This window comes from Octopus bimaculoides, chromosome 20, assembly GCF_001194135.2.
Source record: "Octopus bimaculoides isolate UCB-OBI-ISO-001 chromosome 20, ASM119413v2, whole genome shotgun sequence".
NCBI lineage: Eukaryota > Metazoa > Mollusca > Cephalopoda > Octopoda > Octopodidae > Octopus > Octopus bimaculoides.
In genome coordinates, this window is record NC_069000.1 from 7,371,227 (window position 1) to 7,390,210 (window position 18,984).

An 18,984-nucleotide genomic window follows, 5' to 3' on the forward strand; every position below is an offset into this window, starting at 1 on the left:
ATATATATATATATATATATATATATATATAGTATTATATTATATTATATTATATTACTCGGCTGCAGATAGAAAGATAGATAGATGTGTTGAGTATGGAATATGCGCCGTTCACTGTCACTTTTTTTGTACAATATACATCTATTTTACACTTATTACTCTGTGTGTGTGTGAATATATTGTATACATTAGACACATATATACCATTTACTACTCAACCATGTCTATATATTTATGAAATATACATTAAAAAAACATTTACCATGACACTGTATTTCTCATTTCTCACTCCACCATAACTCAACGTACAATGCATATATATATATATATGTGTGTGTGCATATATATACATATATATATATCTATATACACACACGATGACCATTCGTCTATTTGTGAATATATACTATCTATATGAACACATGTAATGACGGAGAATCGCTCCAAGTGGTGACCACCACCAAACAGAAATGTACGGTTTCGTTAAGGGTTCCCTTCGCATAAACACAAGGAAATTAATGACGAATGCCTTTGTATTCTGTCTTCTGACATCTACAGTCTGGGTTGTGTTTAGCAGCAGTTAATAACATTTTATCCTCCTTTCAAAGCCTGTTTCCATAAAACATGGCCAGTTGACATTTGTCAGCGAGAACGGAGGTGAAATTTCGTCGTTCCTCCAGTCAACACATCCACGAAACTCACATACAGACAGGTGTAAATACAAGAGCCTGGCAACACTGATATATCCCCCAATGCATAACCCCTTCAATATGGTCAAACATCGATGTGATAAAGAGAGAGAAAACAGTTTTAAAACGAAATGCTAAGTGAAACCTACCAGCTCGGCAATTGTTCGGCAGCCTGCGCCATCTTGCTCATGACGTGTAACAGTTGAACGGTTTGAGGCATTCGTTAAATATTCCGTCCAACTTTTAAACTAACGCGAACATAAACAAACTAGTCACACATACACCAACAACAACAACAGTGGCAACTGATGGCTGTGTTGTAATCATTATTTTTATTAAGGGGAGTGGATGGTAGAATTGGTAGAGGGTCGGACAATAAGGATTTGCAGTATTTAGTCGCGTTCCTTTACGTTCTGAGTTCAAATCACGATGAGGGTGCCTTTTTTCTGTCATCCATCCTGGGTCGATAAAATTATTAACCAGTCATATAACAGAATCGATATAATCGATTATACATTTTCTTCCCAAATTTTCCTGGCCTTGAGCCCATATTGGAAATGAGGATTAGCTGAATCGTTTGAGCGTCGGACAAAAATGTCTTGCGGAATATAGTTACGGTTCTGGGTTCAAATCTTGCTAAGGTCGATTTTGCCTTTCATCCTTTTGGGGTCGATAAAATATGTACCAGTCAAACGCTAGGGTCAATATAATCGACTTACCCGCTCCCCAAAAATTGCGGGGGCCTTCTGCCAAAATTTGAAATTATTATTATTGTTAAGGCAGTGAGTTGGCAGAATTGTTAACACGCTGGACAAAATGCTAAGCGGCATTTCATCCGTTCTGAGTTCAAATTCCACTGAGATCGGCTTTGCCTTTCGTAATTTTGGGGTCCATAAAATAAGTACCAGCTGAGTACTGGAGTCAATGTAATTGACTAACGCCCTTCCTCCAAATTTCAGGCCTTATGCCTATAGTGGAAAGGATTATTATTATTATCATTATTATTATTATCATTAAAGCTGTGAGCTGGCAGAATCGTTAGTGCGCTGGGCAAAATGCCTGGCAGCATTTAGTCTGTCCTTATATACTGAGTTCAAGTTACACCCAGGTCGACTTTGCCTTTCAGCCAATGTAATCGACTTAACTCCTCCCATCAAATTTCAGGACTTGTGTCTATAGTAGAAAAGATTATTATTATTATTATTATTATTATTATTATTATTATTAATTATGTAATCGACTTACCTCCTCCACCAAACTTTGTGCCAAAATTGGAATGTAATACATATGACCTTTACTTGTTAAGATTCTTTGTCCCAAACTCTGTTTTTGGGTCATCCAAGTTCAGCTGATATGTCTATACCATGAATTCATGACCTTGGGCATTGCTGCCTTGAGTTCTGACTCATAAGGCCAGTTATTTGGCTTCCATGGTGTGTCCATCACAGGGTTACTTATTTACAGTTTGGTGAACTGGAACAACATGAAATGAAGTGTTTTGCTCAAGAACACAATACACCACCTAGTCGAAGAATCAAAACCATGATTGCAAGATTATGAGCACCATATCCTAACCACTAGGCTATGTGCCTTCAAAATCATAAAGGCAGAAAAAAAATGGTGATTTTTGGAATTCAGATGGGAAAAGCTCTTCATGATATTACAACAGCATCAGAACTCTGATAAAATCCAGTCTGAAACAGCAATTAAAATCTCACATTAAAAATCAAGTGGAAGGATTGCCAGTACTTGTTGGCTGGTGTCCAAGAACCCCAGAAACCTTCAATTCTTGAGATGTTGTTGCACAGTACCACACCATTTTGGCTGCTTCTCCTGAACCAACTGGATGACCCTTATTATTATAAGTTCAATATTGCTTTCTTCATATGCCAAATACATTCATTGTCCAGTTTGTTTCATTCAGCAACAATATCCTCACTGCAGCTAGTTATTGATTCACTTGCTTCATAACTCAATGAAGAAGATTACAACATCTTTGCCAGTCTTAAATCACAGCAGAATTTATCCCCAGACAGCAAAGAAGACATGAACGTTTGCAGACAATAGTGATAGAAACGATTTTGTGTCATTCATACTTTAATGTAAAAGACCCTGTCTTATGCTTTGCTTGAGTTATTTCTCCTTTTGTTATTGATGCCATGACAAAAAGAAACTTGTTCTGAATATCATTTGAATGGAAAAAAATATGAATTCTGTAGATGAGGTCAGAACAGTACTGGTGGAGTATTTTTCATTACAGACAAGTGAATTTTGGAAGAGGGGCCTTGCAAGTCTACCAGATAGATGGAAGAGCATTGTAGAAAATGAAGGAGAGTATATTTTAGATTAAAAAAGAACTGTATTTATCTTAATTTTGAAAAATAAAAGAGGTATTAAAAATGCATTATTTATGAGATGACCCAACATATTTTTAATCTTAGCAGCACCTTCACACAGAACTGCATTTATGTACAGCCATTTCATATTAATCAAGGCTAAATTATTTAGATGATCTTGTTCCATAGTTGCAGGAACTGCAACAAGGTTGAGGTTACAGACTTCATCAATTTATTAATTCTGGATATCCTGCAAAGAGGATATAGCACACAGTTTAATACTGTACAGAAATAAAGGATTGGCAATCTCAAGTGATATGAATGGACACATCGTAGATAAGCTCAGGAAGAATTGTATAATCATTTTCAAAGAATGCCACTTGGATATAACTGTTATCAGTGAGGTCAACTTCCTGATTTCACCTGAAACTTCAAGACCGACAAATACTATCCCCACAGTAGACCTAATGAAAAAAAACTGTTTGTACCCATAGGAACCCCAACCACTTCCAGTTGTAAGTAGAAATGTAGACATATCCATCAGCAGAAGAATTTTCAATTCATTGTCAGACAGAAAGATCTCTAAGAGGGTCACATCCCTATTAAAATGAGGCATCAGCAAGGAGTGGCTTTATTATAATTGAATGGATATGAAAGATTTCCCACCTCATCTAATCCCAAAGAGAGTTAGAAAGAGAAAGGTAACTTGGTTCAATCCTCTATGCAATCTAGATGTATCCACTTATGTAGATAGAAGTTTCCTGTCTCATCTCTAATAAGGCAACATTTCCAGAGTACACATAAGTATCATAAACTTTTTAATGCACATAACATTAATGATAGCTACTTATGCTTAGATGATATTGCTTCCATTATTATGTACTACTAAAACACAAACATGTAACCAAGCAGACACCATCCCATATACTAAGCTGAAAGTTTACCAACAACCCACTGGGAGAATCCACCAACAGGTAAACTGATCTACAGCAATGTTGCACAAAAGATATGCCCTATTAATGAACTTCAAACCATTGGCCACTGACACCCTAGAAAGACCATCTGATTCCTGAATAGTCATGTTCTGCATAAACAGTCTCAGCTTGCTGACAATGAGATTATTTCCCTTTTGCATTCCACCATTGCAACCATGCAGTGCCCAGTTACAATTATACGACGTACAGTTATGCATAACACACAAACTGGTATGACACCACTAGATTAGATACCCATGTTGGCATGGAACATGGATTTTAAATAAAGATGGTATAGATGATAATGTATGTATGAATGTATCATCATCATCATCATTTAACATCTGTTTTCCATGCTGGCATGTGTTGGACAGTCTGATTGAAAACTGGTAAGCTGGGGAGCTGCACCAGGTTTCAATCTGATTTGGCATGGTTTCTACAGCTGGATGCCCTTTCTAATGCCAACCACTCCAAGAGTGTAATGGGTGCTTTTTACATGCCACTGGCACGGGTGCCAGTTACGAAACACCAGCATCAGCCACAACTACGATCGCACTTGGCTTCACAGGTCTTCTCAAGCACGGCATATTACCAACTGTCTCGGTCATTTGTCACTGCCTCAATGAGGCCCGCGCCTGCTTTAAAATTTGAAAGTATGATCCCTAAGTTTCATTCGATTTAACTAACACAATTTCTCATTCCATTAAATCGGTTTAATGTATTTTAATGGAATAAAATGGGTTATTTTTTTTACTTGCTTTTGCATATAGTGTACAACTAATGTATTACCAGTTAGTGACTAAAAGTATGATTCGTTTAATTACTGTAGTTTTTATTAATGGTATTATTATTATTTTTCTTAACTAAAAACTGACTCAGAAATGACAGCAATTTTGTCGACGTTGACAGTACTCCCGATTTACCTCCCTTGGAGTAAAAATAACAAAAACAGAAAAAAGAAATGAAATGCTAACTCAGTTGTAGTTTTCGTAACAAAAAGGAAATTGCAATTCATCTCTTCGACGAAAAACAAACATACAGTTAATGTTAAAATATTATAAACAAAACATCAGTTTAATAAAAATTTCAACATATAACGTAAATATTGAAAGAGCTCACTTTCGTCGCCGACCCTTCGTATTCAATTCATTGACGTGGCTTCCGCCATAATAGCACTATATGTCTTGAGATCTGAGCCAAGACACAGAATACTGGAATTGTCTGGCTCTTTGTTGTCATTGTTTTCTCCTTATAAACAACAATGGTAAGTACAGCAACTGAATAAATGTCTTGTTTTTCTACAGTTGTCATTTAAAGCTAAACTTCCTAAGTTCCTCTAAACAAAAGCCTATCATTATATTTCACCTCTTGTCACTCGATGTGCTAACGTTGATAACTTATTCATAGATTTCTCTATCAAATTTCACCAAATATCTTCAAAAATTCTACAGGTATTTTATAAAAAAATTTCACTTTGAATCATTTAAAAGACATATATATTTCTTTAAAAATATTCAAAATTTCGTATCATTTGATAAATGTAGTCTATCCGAAATATGTTTTTCCTGTCCACACCTCTCGCAACCACTCACAAAGTTGCCTACATCAGCTTTATTTCAATGTCCTTTTTTTTTTTTTTTTTTAAATGTCTATCTCTATGTCTCAATATTATTTATCTTTGCATTTTATTATATGCATGTGATTACGTGTTTAACAACGTTGGTTTGTCCCCATCTATATATATCGATATTTATACTATACAAGCACATTACTCATTTATATATATACACGCACACACCCAGATATTTATATAAGAATACATGTATTCATACAAATGTGTGTATACTTATGTATTCATATGATATAAATAATATTGTATTATGAGTTTGTTGTCTTTTTCTGGAGTTCCATTACCTAGATCAGAGTAATAATTGTCTAGTAAAGATTTCGCAATCCTGGTTTTGGGTTCATTCACACTGCTCGGCAACCGCGTCGAGCAAGTGTTTTCTACTATAGCCTTGAGCGGAAATCAAACGAATGTTGTTATATGTGTGTGTGTGTGTGTCCTCATCTTAACATCACACTTTAATTGTAAACAAAAGTTACTGTCATACAAGTGGTATCATTCGTTTGAAATCCTTCACGAAAACATAACCGGCCATTGTGCCGTTTGTGTCCAAAAAGCTTTGGGAAATATCCTCTTGCTTGGAAACAGATCAACAAACTAGAAAATCTGCCTCAATATATCTCGTCTGACCCGACGTTCAAACGACAATGATGATGGTATACACACATACATACACACACGTTTATATGAATATATCATCATCGCGTTTGACGGAATTTGTCAAAGCAGATTTTCTATGACCGGATGCTCTTGCTGTTGCCAATCCTCGTCAGTTTACAAGCAAGATAATACTCACCCCAGTCTTTTTAAACAGTACGATGGCTGGATGACTTATTTATGTGGAAGATTGCAAATGAAGGCCACTACTTTTGTGATAGCAAAGATTGTTTTGCAGTTGGTGTGTAATGGGGAAAACAAGGAGACATAGCCACATGATAATATTTTCCGCTTCGCCTATGTTTTCATGCAAAACTGCAAACAAACATCATTGTGTGTATGATAGCGAAGTCGTTGATTACAATTAGTGAGGAGTGTTAAGACACTAGTTTCTGTTTCTCTCTACCAAATTTGCCCACACAACTTTGTTCAACCTGGGGCTATAACAAGACACTTGCCCAAATTGCCATACAGTGAGACTGAACCTAAAATCGCATGGTTGAGAAGCAAACTTCTAAACCACACATCCATGCATGCACTTATTCATACACCTATATATATGTGTGTGTATATATATATGTATGTATGTGTATATGTATGTGTGTGTGTGTTTGTGTGTATATATATATATATATATATATATATATATATATATATTCAATTATGATTTAAAAGCAGCTCGAGAGATGTAAACAATATTGAACACACATACACAAGGTATGTGTTTTGCTAGTTTGTGGGTAGGCTGTGCTTCTAGGTGTAAGAGAATATATTCTCATGTGCTTGGTATTAAAACTCCTGAAAGTCATGCACAAGTGAAATAACTTGCATTAAATCCCATTCAGAAGTGATAAACATCGATATTTTGTCATTTTTGTAAACTATATATAAGGATATTATTATTGTTAATAATTTACAATAATATCAGTGGCTAGCATGTGTAAAAGAACCATAAAGGCAAAATTATTAATTAATAATGAAGGATACCACTTGTAGCACCAGTATGCTAAAAATAGCAGTCAAAACGACTCAAAACTACAGTTTTCACTTGTACACAAGGGTGAAATCGAGGAAACAAGCAGTAAAATTTCAAGACTCCATACCATAGACGCAAAGAATTGAAAATCAAGCATGCCCAAATCACAATGATTTTGAACTTTGTGAATGATCACTTTGTTCTTGTCAGTGAGTAATACTGACCCAGGGCCAGTTCCCTTGGTTTTGCTCTTGTGTACAAGTGAAAGCTGTGGTTTTGAGTTGCTTTGACTGCTATTTCTAGCAAGCTGGTGCTACAAGTAGTACCCTCAATATTAATTAATAATTTTGCCTTTATGGTTCTTTTATGCATGCTAGCCACTGATATTATTGTAAATTATTAATAATATCCTTATATATTTTTATGATTTTTATTCACTTCGATCATCTTTTTAAATTTGCTGCGTCTCCTCTCTCACAACTATAGATCTGATTCTCTCATCTTACTTTAACTTCCTTCTTCCATCCATCTAGAATATCATGCACCTTCCCTCTTCTGTTCTTCTTTACTTATAGATCCACTGTAAGTCCTTAATCTTGGAAGTTACAAGATGATCTCACTAGTGCTAGTGCCATGAAAAAATGTACCCATTAGACTCTGTTGAGTGGTTGATGTTAGGAAAGGCATTAAGCTGTAGAAACCCTACCAAAGCAGATGGTGGAGTTTAATCCTTTAGCATTCAGATTATTCTGTCTAATCTAATGCTTATTTATTCACATTGTTTTGAATTAATTATGCATTATGTTGTAGCATTGAGATTTCGAAGCTGTAATTATTTATTTTTAGAATGACATTGTTGAGTATGTGTGAGAAGCTGAATCTGACTGGTTTGAACATAAAACAGGTAAAATAGTTGGGCCCGATATGTCTGGTTTAAATGCTAAAGGGTTAATGTAGTCCTCTTTAGGAATCTTTATATTTGCATGCAACCAACTTCAGATACACCCACCTTAACCCTATAACATTTAAACTGGCCGTATCTGGCCCAAATATTCTACATGTTTTACTTTCAGACTGGCCATATCAAGCCTCTCACACCTACCCTACACTGACATTCTAAAAATCAACTATCACATCATCAAACCATCAAAGCTGTAAGATAATGCATGATTAATTCGAGTCGATTCGAATAAAGAAGCTATACATTTGACAGAGTAGTCTGAATGCTAAAGTGTTTGGAATATGTGACAGTAAGTGGAGTTCTTTACAAGGCAACACAATGATATAATAATAATGATTTCTAACTTAGACACAGGGTCTCTGTATTTCATGGTAAGTGGGGTTGACAGTACTTACCTTTTATTTTATTGACAAAAGATACAAAGTTCAAGGCAAGAAACAAAAGTTGAATCCCACCAAGGTTACCTTTGCCTTTCCTCCTTCTTTAGTCAATAAAATGAAATACCAGTTATACAGTGAGGGTCGATGCAGTTGACTAATCTCTCCTGTTTCCAAAATGTTTGGCCACTCCCTGTGTTAGAAACTATTACTATGACTACCACCACTACCATTTCTTAGTAGTTGTGTGTGCTTTCACTGCATTACTGACTACCTCTGTGTTTCTTGTGTCTGTGTAATGTGTTGGTTTTGTTAGTTTTACTGTAGTGATTGTATTCTATGTTATGTCTTTGCAATGCTTAGTAATGCTATTTTCTAATTATGCATATTTGAAAATCCCTGGGTTCTGGCTATGCATTTGTCCATGTAAAATTTCATCATCCCCCAAAACATCTATTATTATAGGGGTTGTTTCTGTTTTCAGGTCCCACATTCAGGTTATCTCTATTTCCAGATCTTTATATTTGTATAATTTTTCCATTTCTTTGAGAAGTACATTATCATCTGTGGGGATTGATACAATGAATTAGGAGGCATTTCTTTTCTTAGTGGCCCTTGATAACAATGTCTGGTTAATTGTCTTCAATCTCTCTCTATATGTTTATTAGCTTATTCCAGAATTTGGTTGCATTACTATTTTGAAGACCTTTTCTGACGTATGTCTATACCATTTCTTTCTGTCAGCATAATAACTTCCAGTGTATGCAAATAAATCATAAGACAAACTATCATGAATCAGCTGAGACTGAACTCACTTCTTGATGATCCAGAAAGAAGTCACTTATTTTTAAAAAATGGATTTTAATAGGGAAGAAATTATCAGAAAGCATTCACAAATATCCAGTCTTTGACTTTAATTTGAATATTGATTTCTTCTGTTGGCAGCAAGCCAATCAAATGAATGGATACCAGTATATGACTGGTATGAAAAGTGAAGCCAACCTTGGTGAGATCTGAACTCTGAACATAATGGTCTACTGTTTCTGCCACTTCACCACCTTTGATTTTGATCTTAATGTTAAAAACTTTATACTTAAACTACTATGCTAGCTTTGAGACAGACAATAACTTGTTGATCCAAGCTTCATGACAATAACCTGTTGATCCAAGCTTTTAGGCAATAACCTGTTGATCCAAGCTTTTAGGCAATAACCTGTTGATCCAAGCTTTTGAGCAATTGGCTTGTTGATCCAAGCTTTTAAGCATTAGCTTATTGATCCAAACTTTTAGGCAATAGGTTGTTGAGCCAAGCTTTTAAACAATAACCTGTTGACCTAAGCTTTTAGGCAATAGCTTGTTGATTCAGTCTTTTAGGCAATAGCTTGTTGAGCCAAGCTTTTAGGCAATAATGTGTTGATCCAAGTAATCAGGTAATAGCTTGTTGGCTCAGCCTTTGATGTACAAGCTTATCAATAAAAATTTTCAGTTACTAATTTGTCACTCCAAGTATTCAGCCAATACATTGCTTATCCAAGCTTTGAGGTAACAGCTTGTTTATATAAGCTTTAAACTGGCAACTTTTTGGCGCATGATTTGAGTAGCTGAGCCAATGTTTAAAAAATAATAGTTTATTGATTTGAGCTTGAAGACATTATTTGAATTTGCTGAAGTGGTTTCTGTTTGTTACATAAAACAAAGGTCCATCCTTGATGATCTAAAGTTTATTTCAATTTCTCTATAATATAAAAATTTCATGTAGGAGGTTTTAGTGTGTATTTTTATTACAGGGTTTGAGAGATGAGTGAGACAATAGCTGTGAGGCCATAGTACAAATCAGATCATTGTGTTTTGCCTCTGAACAAGACACCTAACTCTGTTTGCTCCAGTTTATTTGACTGAACATAAAACAGGTTCTCCTCGAACTTCAGAAGTTGAGGGCTCAGTGCCGAAAAGATATCTCCTGGATTTTAAAACTATTGCTCTTAAAGTGCATTTGTTTCGCTTTTATAAATCTATGACAAGTTTTTCTATTCATGTGTGCTATTATTTCTTATAATACTGCTCATGTACACTAGGTGCAGATGTAGATTGCAAATTGAATCTGATAACTTTGACCAGGATACAGAAAGTGTCTGGATGAGTGGAGATTACTTAGACTTGTACTGTCCAGCCCCCACCATCACTAGTACCACTATCACTATTGCAGTAGATGTCCTTCTTTATCATGTAAATACATTCAATGTAGCTGCCTTACTAACATCACTTTCAATTTAGATCCCTTATTAAACACTCCTATCCAGCCCTTATTTTCTGAAGCTACAACCCTTTGGAACTCATTCATTACCTATATTTTCACTCCTGTCAATGATTTGACATGTAACATTACGAACTAAATGACAACCTACATAATTCTGTCTAACCCTTTCTCTCCTACCTTAGGTTTTATGTCCCCTTTATGTTGTCTCCTTTAGGTTGTCTCCTGTTCTCTTTTTCAGCTCCTGTCTTCTTTCTTCTTTGGCTTTGTTTGCTATTCCCCCACTCTCTCTCTCTCTCTCTCTCTCACACACACACACACATACACACACACACAAGTGAATACTCAGATGGATGTCCTGACTTTATTTCATGCATTTTGTTGTTTCTGAGCAAAACACATTATCCAAGTTTGTCTTGACTTCACCTTCTATTAGCAATGGATGCCAACTTATATGGGTGCATCCTCTACAGAAAACTAATTGCCTATTCAGGAGGAGATATAATGCTCATTTGCTAAAGTCCATACATATGCTTATATGGGGACTCTTTCATGGTATCAGTGATATTTGAATTTCCAATTACCCTATTTTCTGTCCTCTGTCCCTGGTTCTGTGCTTCTTCCTTGTTTGTTAGTTCAAATCACAATATGGCCAACTACACCTCTCTTAAATGTTAGGCTTCCATTTTCTCATTTATTGTGACATACAACAGCTTGATGTTTGGATGTCCTTGTACCTGCTATTATCACAGGCATCTGCTAGAGTTGTTGTTATTGTTTAATCCCTGGCTATCCGTCTGCTCAAAAGACATTCCAACCGTGGCTGTCTCTTTTTCCAGAATAAGTGTAATCAGAGTTACATTATTCAAAGTGTCCAATTTAAATTTTGTTTTTTAATGTTATCTTAAGTAAGGGAGATTTGGCTGTTGTTTCCAGCAGATGGAGCAACCATATAGAGAGACTACATTGTTAGCTGAACAGTTCTTAGTGGATGATCACAGTGACCTAGTTGGAAGCACTCTCTAATGACCTTCAATAACTTAATTTCCATTTGTTTTAACATGTCTAAGACTTTGTTCCTGTGTCACAAGATTATTCTCTCCATCCTGTCTCCTTCGCTTGTTTAGGTTTCTCTAAATCCTTCTCAAATCAACTCTTGTTTTTCTTCTTCCAGGCAACACCAACACACTACAACCACCGGCACACACACGATTGTTTTCATTTCTTTCTTCATCTATCACAACTACTTCTCTGAATCTGTCACGTACAAAGTCTTATCTTTTCTATTAGTCTATCCACCAAACCACCACACTCTTGTATGTCCATAGTTTACCCTTGGGTACACTCTATGCAATCTCTGCCTCCCCTTTTTCTGCATATCAAGCACAGCTATTTCCTTGATGTCAGCACAGTCCTGTCTTCTTTCTTACTTATTAATAGTTATAATACCTAAAGTGAACCCTACACAAATAATTACAGTATATAAAGTAGATCTTCTGATAGTATTTCTGTAGTAAAGTGAACCCTATAATACTACTAGGAAAGTCTCTAAGGTGGACCCTATAATTGTATTTATAGTATCTACAGTGGCCCCTATTATAATACAGTTATAGTATCTGAACTGACCTTTGTTATACTTTATAAACTGACCCCTATTTCATACTGAAAGAGCCATGTCTGTTGGTAGGTATTTCAGTGAGATCAATATTTTAAAACTGGGTTAGATACATATGCTTACCTGATACAATGGAGCAATGAATAACATTTAGTCTCTTTCTCTTTTACTCCCACCTCATACACAGCAACAGCTGTGCCATAAATAGACTAAAGCTGTATGACTGGTTGTGTAGGAGGCAGAGGAGGAGAATAGCATATGTCAGAACTTGTAGTGACAACATGTTTATGTTACAACCTGGATAGAAATTACATGTTATTAGAAGCAGGACAGTCATCCACAGCACTAGTAACTTTAAGACAGGGTTGATTGGTCCCTTACCTCTGCCTCTAGTTCATCTGATGACCTGACCTGAAGGCTGGTGGATGTACTTTAGAGCTCTGTTTAAGAACTCAATGATGTTTAGCTCTGAGTCAACCCTAATCAGCTGACCTATAATCAAAAATATTCCAGTCGTGACCACCCCATCTTTTTGGGGTTATGTCTATGACTACATTATCCAATATTTATATATAAAATAAGATATAATTTGAAGGTTTGGCTGTTATTTCTAGCAGGCTTAATGATCCTGTTGCGGCTACCTAATTGGTATGACTTGAATAGGTGTGTTGGTATTGAGTAGTATCCACCCACCACCATCACCTTTCCCTAAACACAAGCTTAATAATGACAGTTATTTTACTAAATTCTACATTATTTCAAAAATTAATTGGAACAAAGGTAGTTTTTCAATTGAAATATAACAAAAGGACTAAACCAACATAGCAGGTAACTGCAGTAGAACTGGTGGTGAGCTGTGGTAATTAACAGGGTGGCCTAACAATTCTTGTATGGGGTGCAGTGGTTTTCGACCATTTTATACCTACTGGACCTGCATAGCCATTCAACGTATATAAAATAAAACCCCATTATATTTTTATAATTAAATATTACTAGGAATTGTATATAAAAAAAAATTAAAATATTTTGTGTGTTGTAGAGGTATAACCAATTTATTGCACATATGTTTTAACAACAAAATCTCATTTGGACCCCCAAAGGTTATGTACACACCGGTTGAGAACCACTGGTTTAGTGGAACCTTAATGGTATGCATGGCTCAGTCGTTAGAACGTCGGGCTCACAATGACGAGATAGTGAGTGCAGTTCCCAGATTGGGCTGTGTATTGTGTTGTTGAGCAAGATACTTTATTTCATGTTGCTCCAGTTCACTCAGCTGTAGAAATGAGTTGCGACATCACTGGTGCCAAGCTGTATCAGCATTTGCCTTTCTTTGGATAACATCGGTGGCATGGAGAAGGGAGGTTGGTATGCATGAGTGACTGCTGGTCTTCCATAAGCAACCTTGAGCTGACTTGTGCCTTGGAGGGGAACTTTCTAAGTGCAATCCCATGGCCATTAGTGACCAAACGGGGGTGGTCTTTACAAATTTACCCTTTAATGGCATGAAACTGACAGTGAATATAACTAGAGGGGAGAGGTAAAGAAAAAACCCAGCTGTACAGTGGACCTGTTGTTTAGCCCCAGCTGAGCCTTTCTTGAGCAGAGCTTTGTATAATCATAGACATTCTAACCATGACCATCTCTTCTTTTTAAGGCGTCTTGTATTTAATACTGTTTTACTGAGTGTAACTTTAGACATAATCTTTAGGACAGTATAGATTATTTGAAGATAAATATGGCTGTTATTCTTGAGTTTTAGTGACCATATTGCTTCATGGGATGATGATGATGATGATGATGCTGTGGCATTCATTTTTCTGTCCGAGAATGAAGAGGAGGAGCAAAAAGAAAACATCTGACAGAGTAATGGGGAGAGTAGATGAATAAAGAAAGATTAAGTGGATTAGATCATTCCTCCCACTTCCTCTTTGCTAATAACCCACAGTTGCTGGGTTACATGGGAAAAACACAGATTGTAATGGTGAGGGGAGCAGGAGAAAATCAATACCAAAGGATAAAAGCTTAGGTTTATCTGTGTAGGGGTGGAGAGACTGTTATGTTGTGGTCAGCTGAGGAGAGGGTGCTGTGTCCTCTCATATCTTCATTTTCTACCACTACTACAACAGTCTCTGGTGTTGTTAAACCAACAGACTGTGTTACAATAAAGCCAGACCTACCTAGTACACTCACTATGTGGTCTCTTGCCATGCTAGAAATAACAACCAAATTTCTCTCAAATCACACACTACTGTCTTTTTAAAAAAGGAAGGATATTAGATAATGTAATCTGAGTTAAATGATGTCTATAATGACAGGAATGTCTTTGATCATAGGTTTGTATGCTCAGGGCAAACCTGGAGCTAAACAAAACTCTATTGTCTGTCTGTCTCTCATACTCACTTGTTCACATGCACACACACACACCATAATAAATCATCCTCATCCTCATCATTTAACATCTTCCATGCTGGTATGGGTTTTCACCCAATCCTTTTTCCTCTCAACCATAACCCTCAGCACCCCTATATATAATTGTTTGCAAACACTGACCTACACCAGTTTGAATTGAACCTCAATACCTTTGATGTGACTGATAACTCTGTCCAGTGAATCTTTTTCCCTCACCTCACCAAGGACTTTTGACACTGGACTTTCTTCACTGACTTCACCAAAGGAGTAGATTCAAATGTTAGGAAGACTTGCTGTGTAGTAATGCTAGTGTACTTGGCATTTGTGTGTAGTAGAAAGGTCAGCTATGTAGTGTTACTGAGTACTAGTCATGTATAGTAATGCAGGGCATTGGATGGTCAGTTGTGTATAGTAGTGTTGGGTACTATAGGTAGTCGGCTTTGTATAGTAGTGCTGGTTACAGTAGCTAGTGAGCTGTGTAGTATCACTCAATACTAATTGACCATGCATAGATGTGCTGGGTACCAGGTGCATGTTGAATCCTATTGAAATCACCCAGATGAATCTAAAACTACTGTCAACTTTGTTCTTTGTTCCAGCAAAACTTTAACACAGACTTTCTTTTTTCTCTGCAGGTTCTCTTAGCAGCAGCAGTTTGTAACAAGAGTGGCAAAGGTAAGTTACTTCAGCTTTACTCATCATCATCATCATATCAGGTACATTCTAGAATAATTTGAACTGACGTTTTATCACAAACATGATGATGATGGTAATGGTATACTTTACCAAAATAATTATGTGAGTAAATTAAAACTTTAATGAGGAAATATAGAGTGTATTGGTATATCATGAGGCACATCAACACTTCTCTACTCTTGCATAGATGCCAAAAACTAAACTGGGCAATTCTTCTTCCTCTTGTCTAACATCTATGAACTTTGATCCGGCCTACCACATATCACTTCTCATATACAAACTTCACATTGTTCTCCAAGGCACAAATCTCTCGATCTTTATTCATAGTGCATCTCTGTTAACCAGGTTCAAATATTCAGAAGGTGGTATCCATGCATGCATATAGTCTTCCTACCACTCACCTCTCTTGGGTATAGGTTAACAGAGACCTCCAGTTTTGCCCCCTCCACTCCTCCAAGCACAACTCTTCTAGTCTCCAAATTCTTCCAATCTCCACCACAAACAACAACAACAACTCTGGCTGTATCTCTTCCTGCGTTAATGACTTCTCCCTTCATGCTTGTCTGACCACATGTTTCTAGGTTCAGTCCCACTGCACGGTACCTTGAGGAAATGTATTCTATACGCCTAAGCTGACCAAAGCCTTGTTAGTGGATATGATAGAGGGAAATGAAAAGATTCCTGTTGAGTGGAATTTTGCCTCCCTCCCCCATCACCACTTGACACCAGCGTTGGTTTGTTTACATCCTCATAACTTAGCATTTTGGCAAAGAGACTGACAGAATAAGTAGTAGGAATTTTTAAAAATAAGTACTGGGATCGATTCTTTTGACTGAAATCCTTCAAGACAGGGCCCCTAGCATAGCCATAGTCTAATGACTGAAGCAAATAGAAGATGTATATATGACTATAGTAACAAATCAATAACTGACATTTAATACTGCTCTTTCTATGTATGTGTGTGTATATATATATATATATATATATATATATGGGGTGTTGTTTGTGTAGTATCTAATTGATAGATAAGAAAATCTATATTAAATGTGTGTGTGTGAGGTCAAAGGTTAAGAACACTTCTCTCGCTTTCCATATTGTAGCCGTAGCCGTTACACAATGCACCATCAGATATATGAATTGTATCTAAGAAATTAGTTTTAGTTTTGTTCTAAAACGATGGTTGGTAGGTCTTATCTGTTTGTGTGTGTGTATGTGTATGTATACATAAATATATATTGAATGTGTTATATATACACCCAAAGTGGTTGGCATAAAGAAGAGCATCCAGCTGAGAAATTATGCCAAGGCAGACACTGGAACATGAGGTAGTCCTTGGGCCCATCAAATCCTGTCAAACCATCCAAGTTACACCAGCATGGAGCATGGACATTAAACAGTGACAATGATGAATTGTATATATATATATATATATATATATATATATATATATATATGCGTGCAAGAGAGGTGACTGTGCTGGTATAGTCATGTTATGTATGAAGACAGCTGTGTGAGGAAGTGCCACCTTCTAAGTGTAGAAGAAACCTGAGGAAGAGGTAGACCCAGGAAGTCATGGGATGAGGTGGTGAAGCATGACCTTCGAACATTGGGCCTCACAGAGGCAGTTGATTAGATTGACTTCAGTATGCAACTGGTACTTAATCTATCGACCCTGAAAGGATGAAAGGCAAAGTCGACCTTGGCAGAATTTGAATTCAGAATGTAAAGACAGACGAAATACCACTAAGCATTTCACCCGGTGTGCTAACATTTCTGCCAGCTCACCACTTTGTTTTGTAGAATGATATATTAAGGAGCAGTTTTTTTTTAATGAGTACTATTGAATTACTTGAGAATGTGTTTATATGGAACAAATGTTAAATGATGATGATGTATATACAAATATATGTAAGTAAATACATGCATAAATATATATTGAATGTCTACTTTCAGCCATAATTTCTCGACAGTTTGTCGAGATGACAAGGGCCCGAATTGAAGGTCTTCTGGCTGCCTTCCCCAAACTAATGAGCAGCGGCAAACAACACACATTTGTGGAGACAGAGAGTGTAAGATATGTGTATCAACCTCTGGAGAAACTTTACATGTTACTTATCACTACAAAAGCCAGTAATATTCTTGAAGACTTGGAGACCCTTCGCCTCTTTGCTAAATTGGTAAGTTCCTTTGGCAGAATTCTGCTTTATGCATGGCATATAATGCCTCAATACTTATTTGTTTTTGGAATTTTCTGAAAAAAGTTTTGCAAATTTGTGTTCAACACATGGGAATTCATACGGCTATGCAAAAACCTCAAGAAATTTTTTTTGCGTGATTTAAAGAATGTTTAGCTGTAATTTTCAGTACATTTCACAACCACCTGATACCTTCCTTGTTTGTTTGTCACTCTGATGTTTTGATGTTTTGCAATATCTTACTCCACATAAACACATTTAATAGTCTAATGCTAAGATTTAAGCCAAAAATTCAGTGTGTCCATATTTTAAACTGTGATTTAAAAACGAATTCGAAAAATTAATAGAAAAGTTTTTTTAATTTTGAAAAGTTTTTTAAAAATTGTTTTTTTTTTTGTATAGTCATATGAATTCTCATGTGTAGAACACAAATTCACAAAAATTTTCTGAAAATTCCAAAAGAATGAAGAAGCTGTGAGGTGTTATATGCCATGCATAAAACAGAATTCCACTGTTCTTTTCATTTAACTGACATGTTAAGTGTTCTTTGTAAGGAAGTGCAATTCTGTGATGATGGGCCATATTGGCAGTTAGCCATGATGTCTGTGAGTTTAGATAAATCATGGGGAGAAAAGAAACCACTGAGGGCTCAAGAATTATTTTGTTTTTTTATGTCATTACCTCAAGCTGGGAAGTGGGCAACTTCTATAACTTCTGACCAAACTTCCAAGTATTTTAAAATGGCAGAAAATGTATTTTAATGAATAAATTATCAGATATGAGTTTCTATACAGACAGTATTTCAGCATTGATTCAATACAGTGATGAATTAGTTCGTTCCTTTTGTTACTTCTATAGAAATAACAATAATATACACATGTGTATGTATATGTATGTGAGGAGGGTTGCTAGAAACCCAGCAGGATTAAAAACAAGACCTGTTGAAAGCTCGGATGGACTTAGTGCAGGCCCAATGGCTATCTAGCAATAGCACGGGTACGCAGAAATTCCGGGATGGTGTCCGGCATGCTGAAAAATCACTGGGGGTGAGGTGCCCCTCAGCTTTTGTTGAAGCATGTCTCTAGGAGAAGGTCACTCTGATATAAAACCAGATATGCAGGGAATGGCATTGGACATTTTGGGGATCTTTGGTTTGTGCTAGAGATCATGGCGCTCCCACATCTACTATTGCCTCGGGTCGACCAAAGCCTTGTG

The 18,984-nt window shown here is 36.4% G+C and overlaps 2 protein-coding genes across 3 annotated transcripts in view; one reads left to right on the forward strand and one right to left on the reverse strand.

The window, feature by feature from the left end:
• The window catches only part of LOC106869205 (TBC1 domain family member 23), a 25,079-nt gene extending 24,061 nt beyond the window's left edge, over positions 1–1,018 (reverse strand). Inside the window, exon 1 of one of the 2 annotated variants that reach the window (XM_014914849.2) lies at positions 839–1,014. In XM_014914849.2, coding sequence (XP_014770335.1) covers positions 839–909 — 71 coding nt within the window. In that variant the 5' untranslated portion in view covers positions 910–1,014. Of the gene's footprint in view, positions 1–838 lie in introns of both variants that reach the window. The other variant, XM_014914850.2, reaches the window with a different exon arrangement.
• Positions 1,019–5,119: 4,101 nt separating this feature from the next.
• Positions 5,120–18,984, forward strand: part of LOC106869211 (coatomer subunit delta) — a 22,449-nt gene continuing 8,584 nt past the window's right edge. Inside the window, exons 1-3 of the mRNA XM_052975191.1 lie at positions 5,120–5,263; positions 15,514–15,553; positions 17,528–17,824. Of these exons, the coding sequence (XP_052831151.1) occupies positions 5,261–5,263; positions 15,514–15,553; positions 17,528–17,824 (340 nt within the window). The 5' untranslated portion in view covers positions 5,120–5,260. The remainder of the gene's footprint in view (positions 5,264–15,513; positions 15,554–17,527; positions 17,825–18,984) is intronic.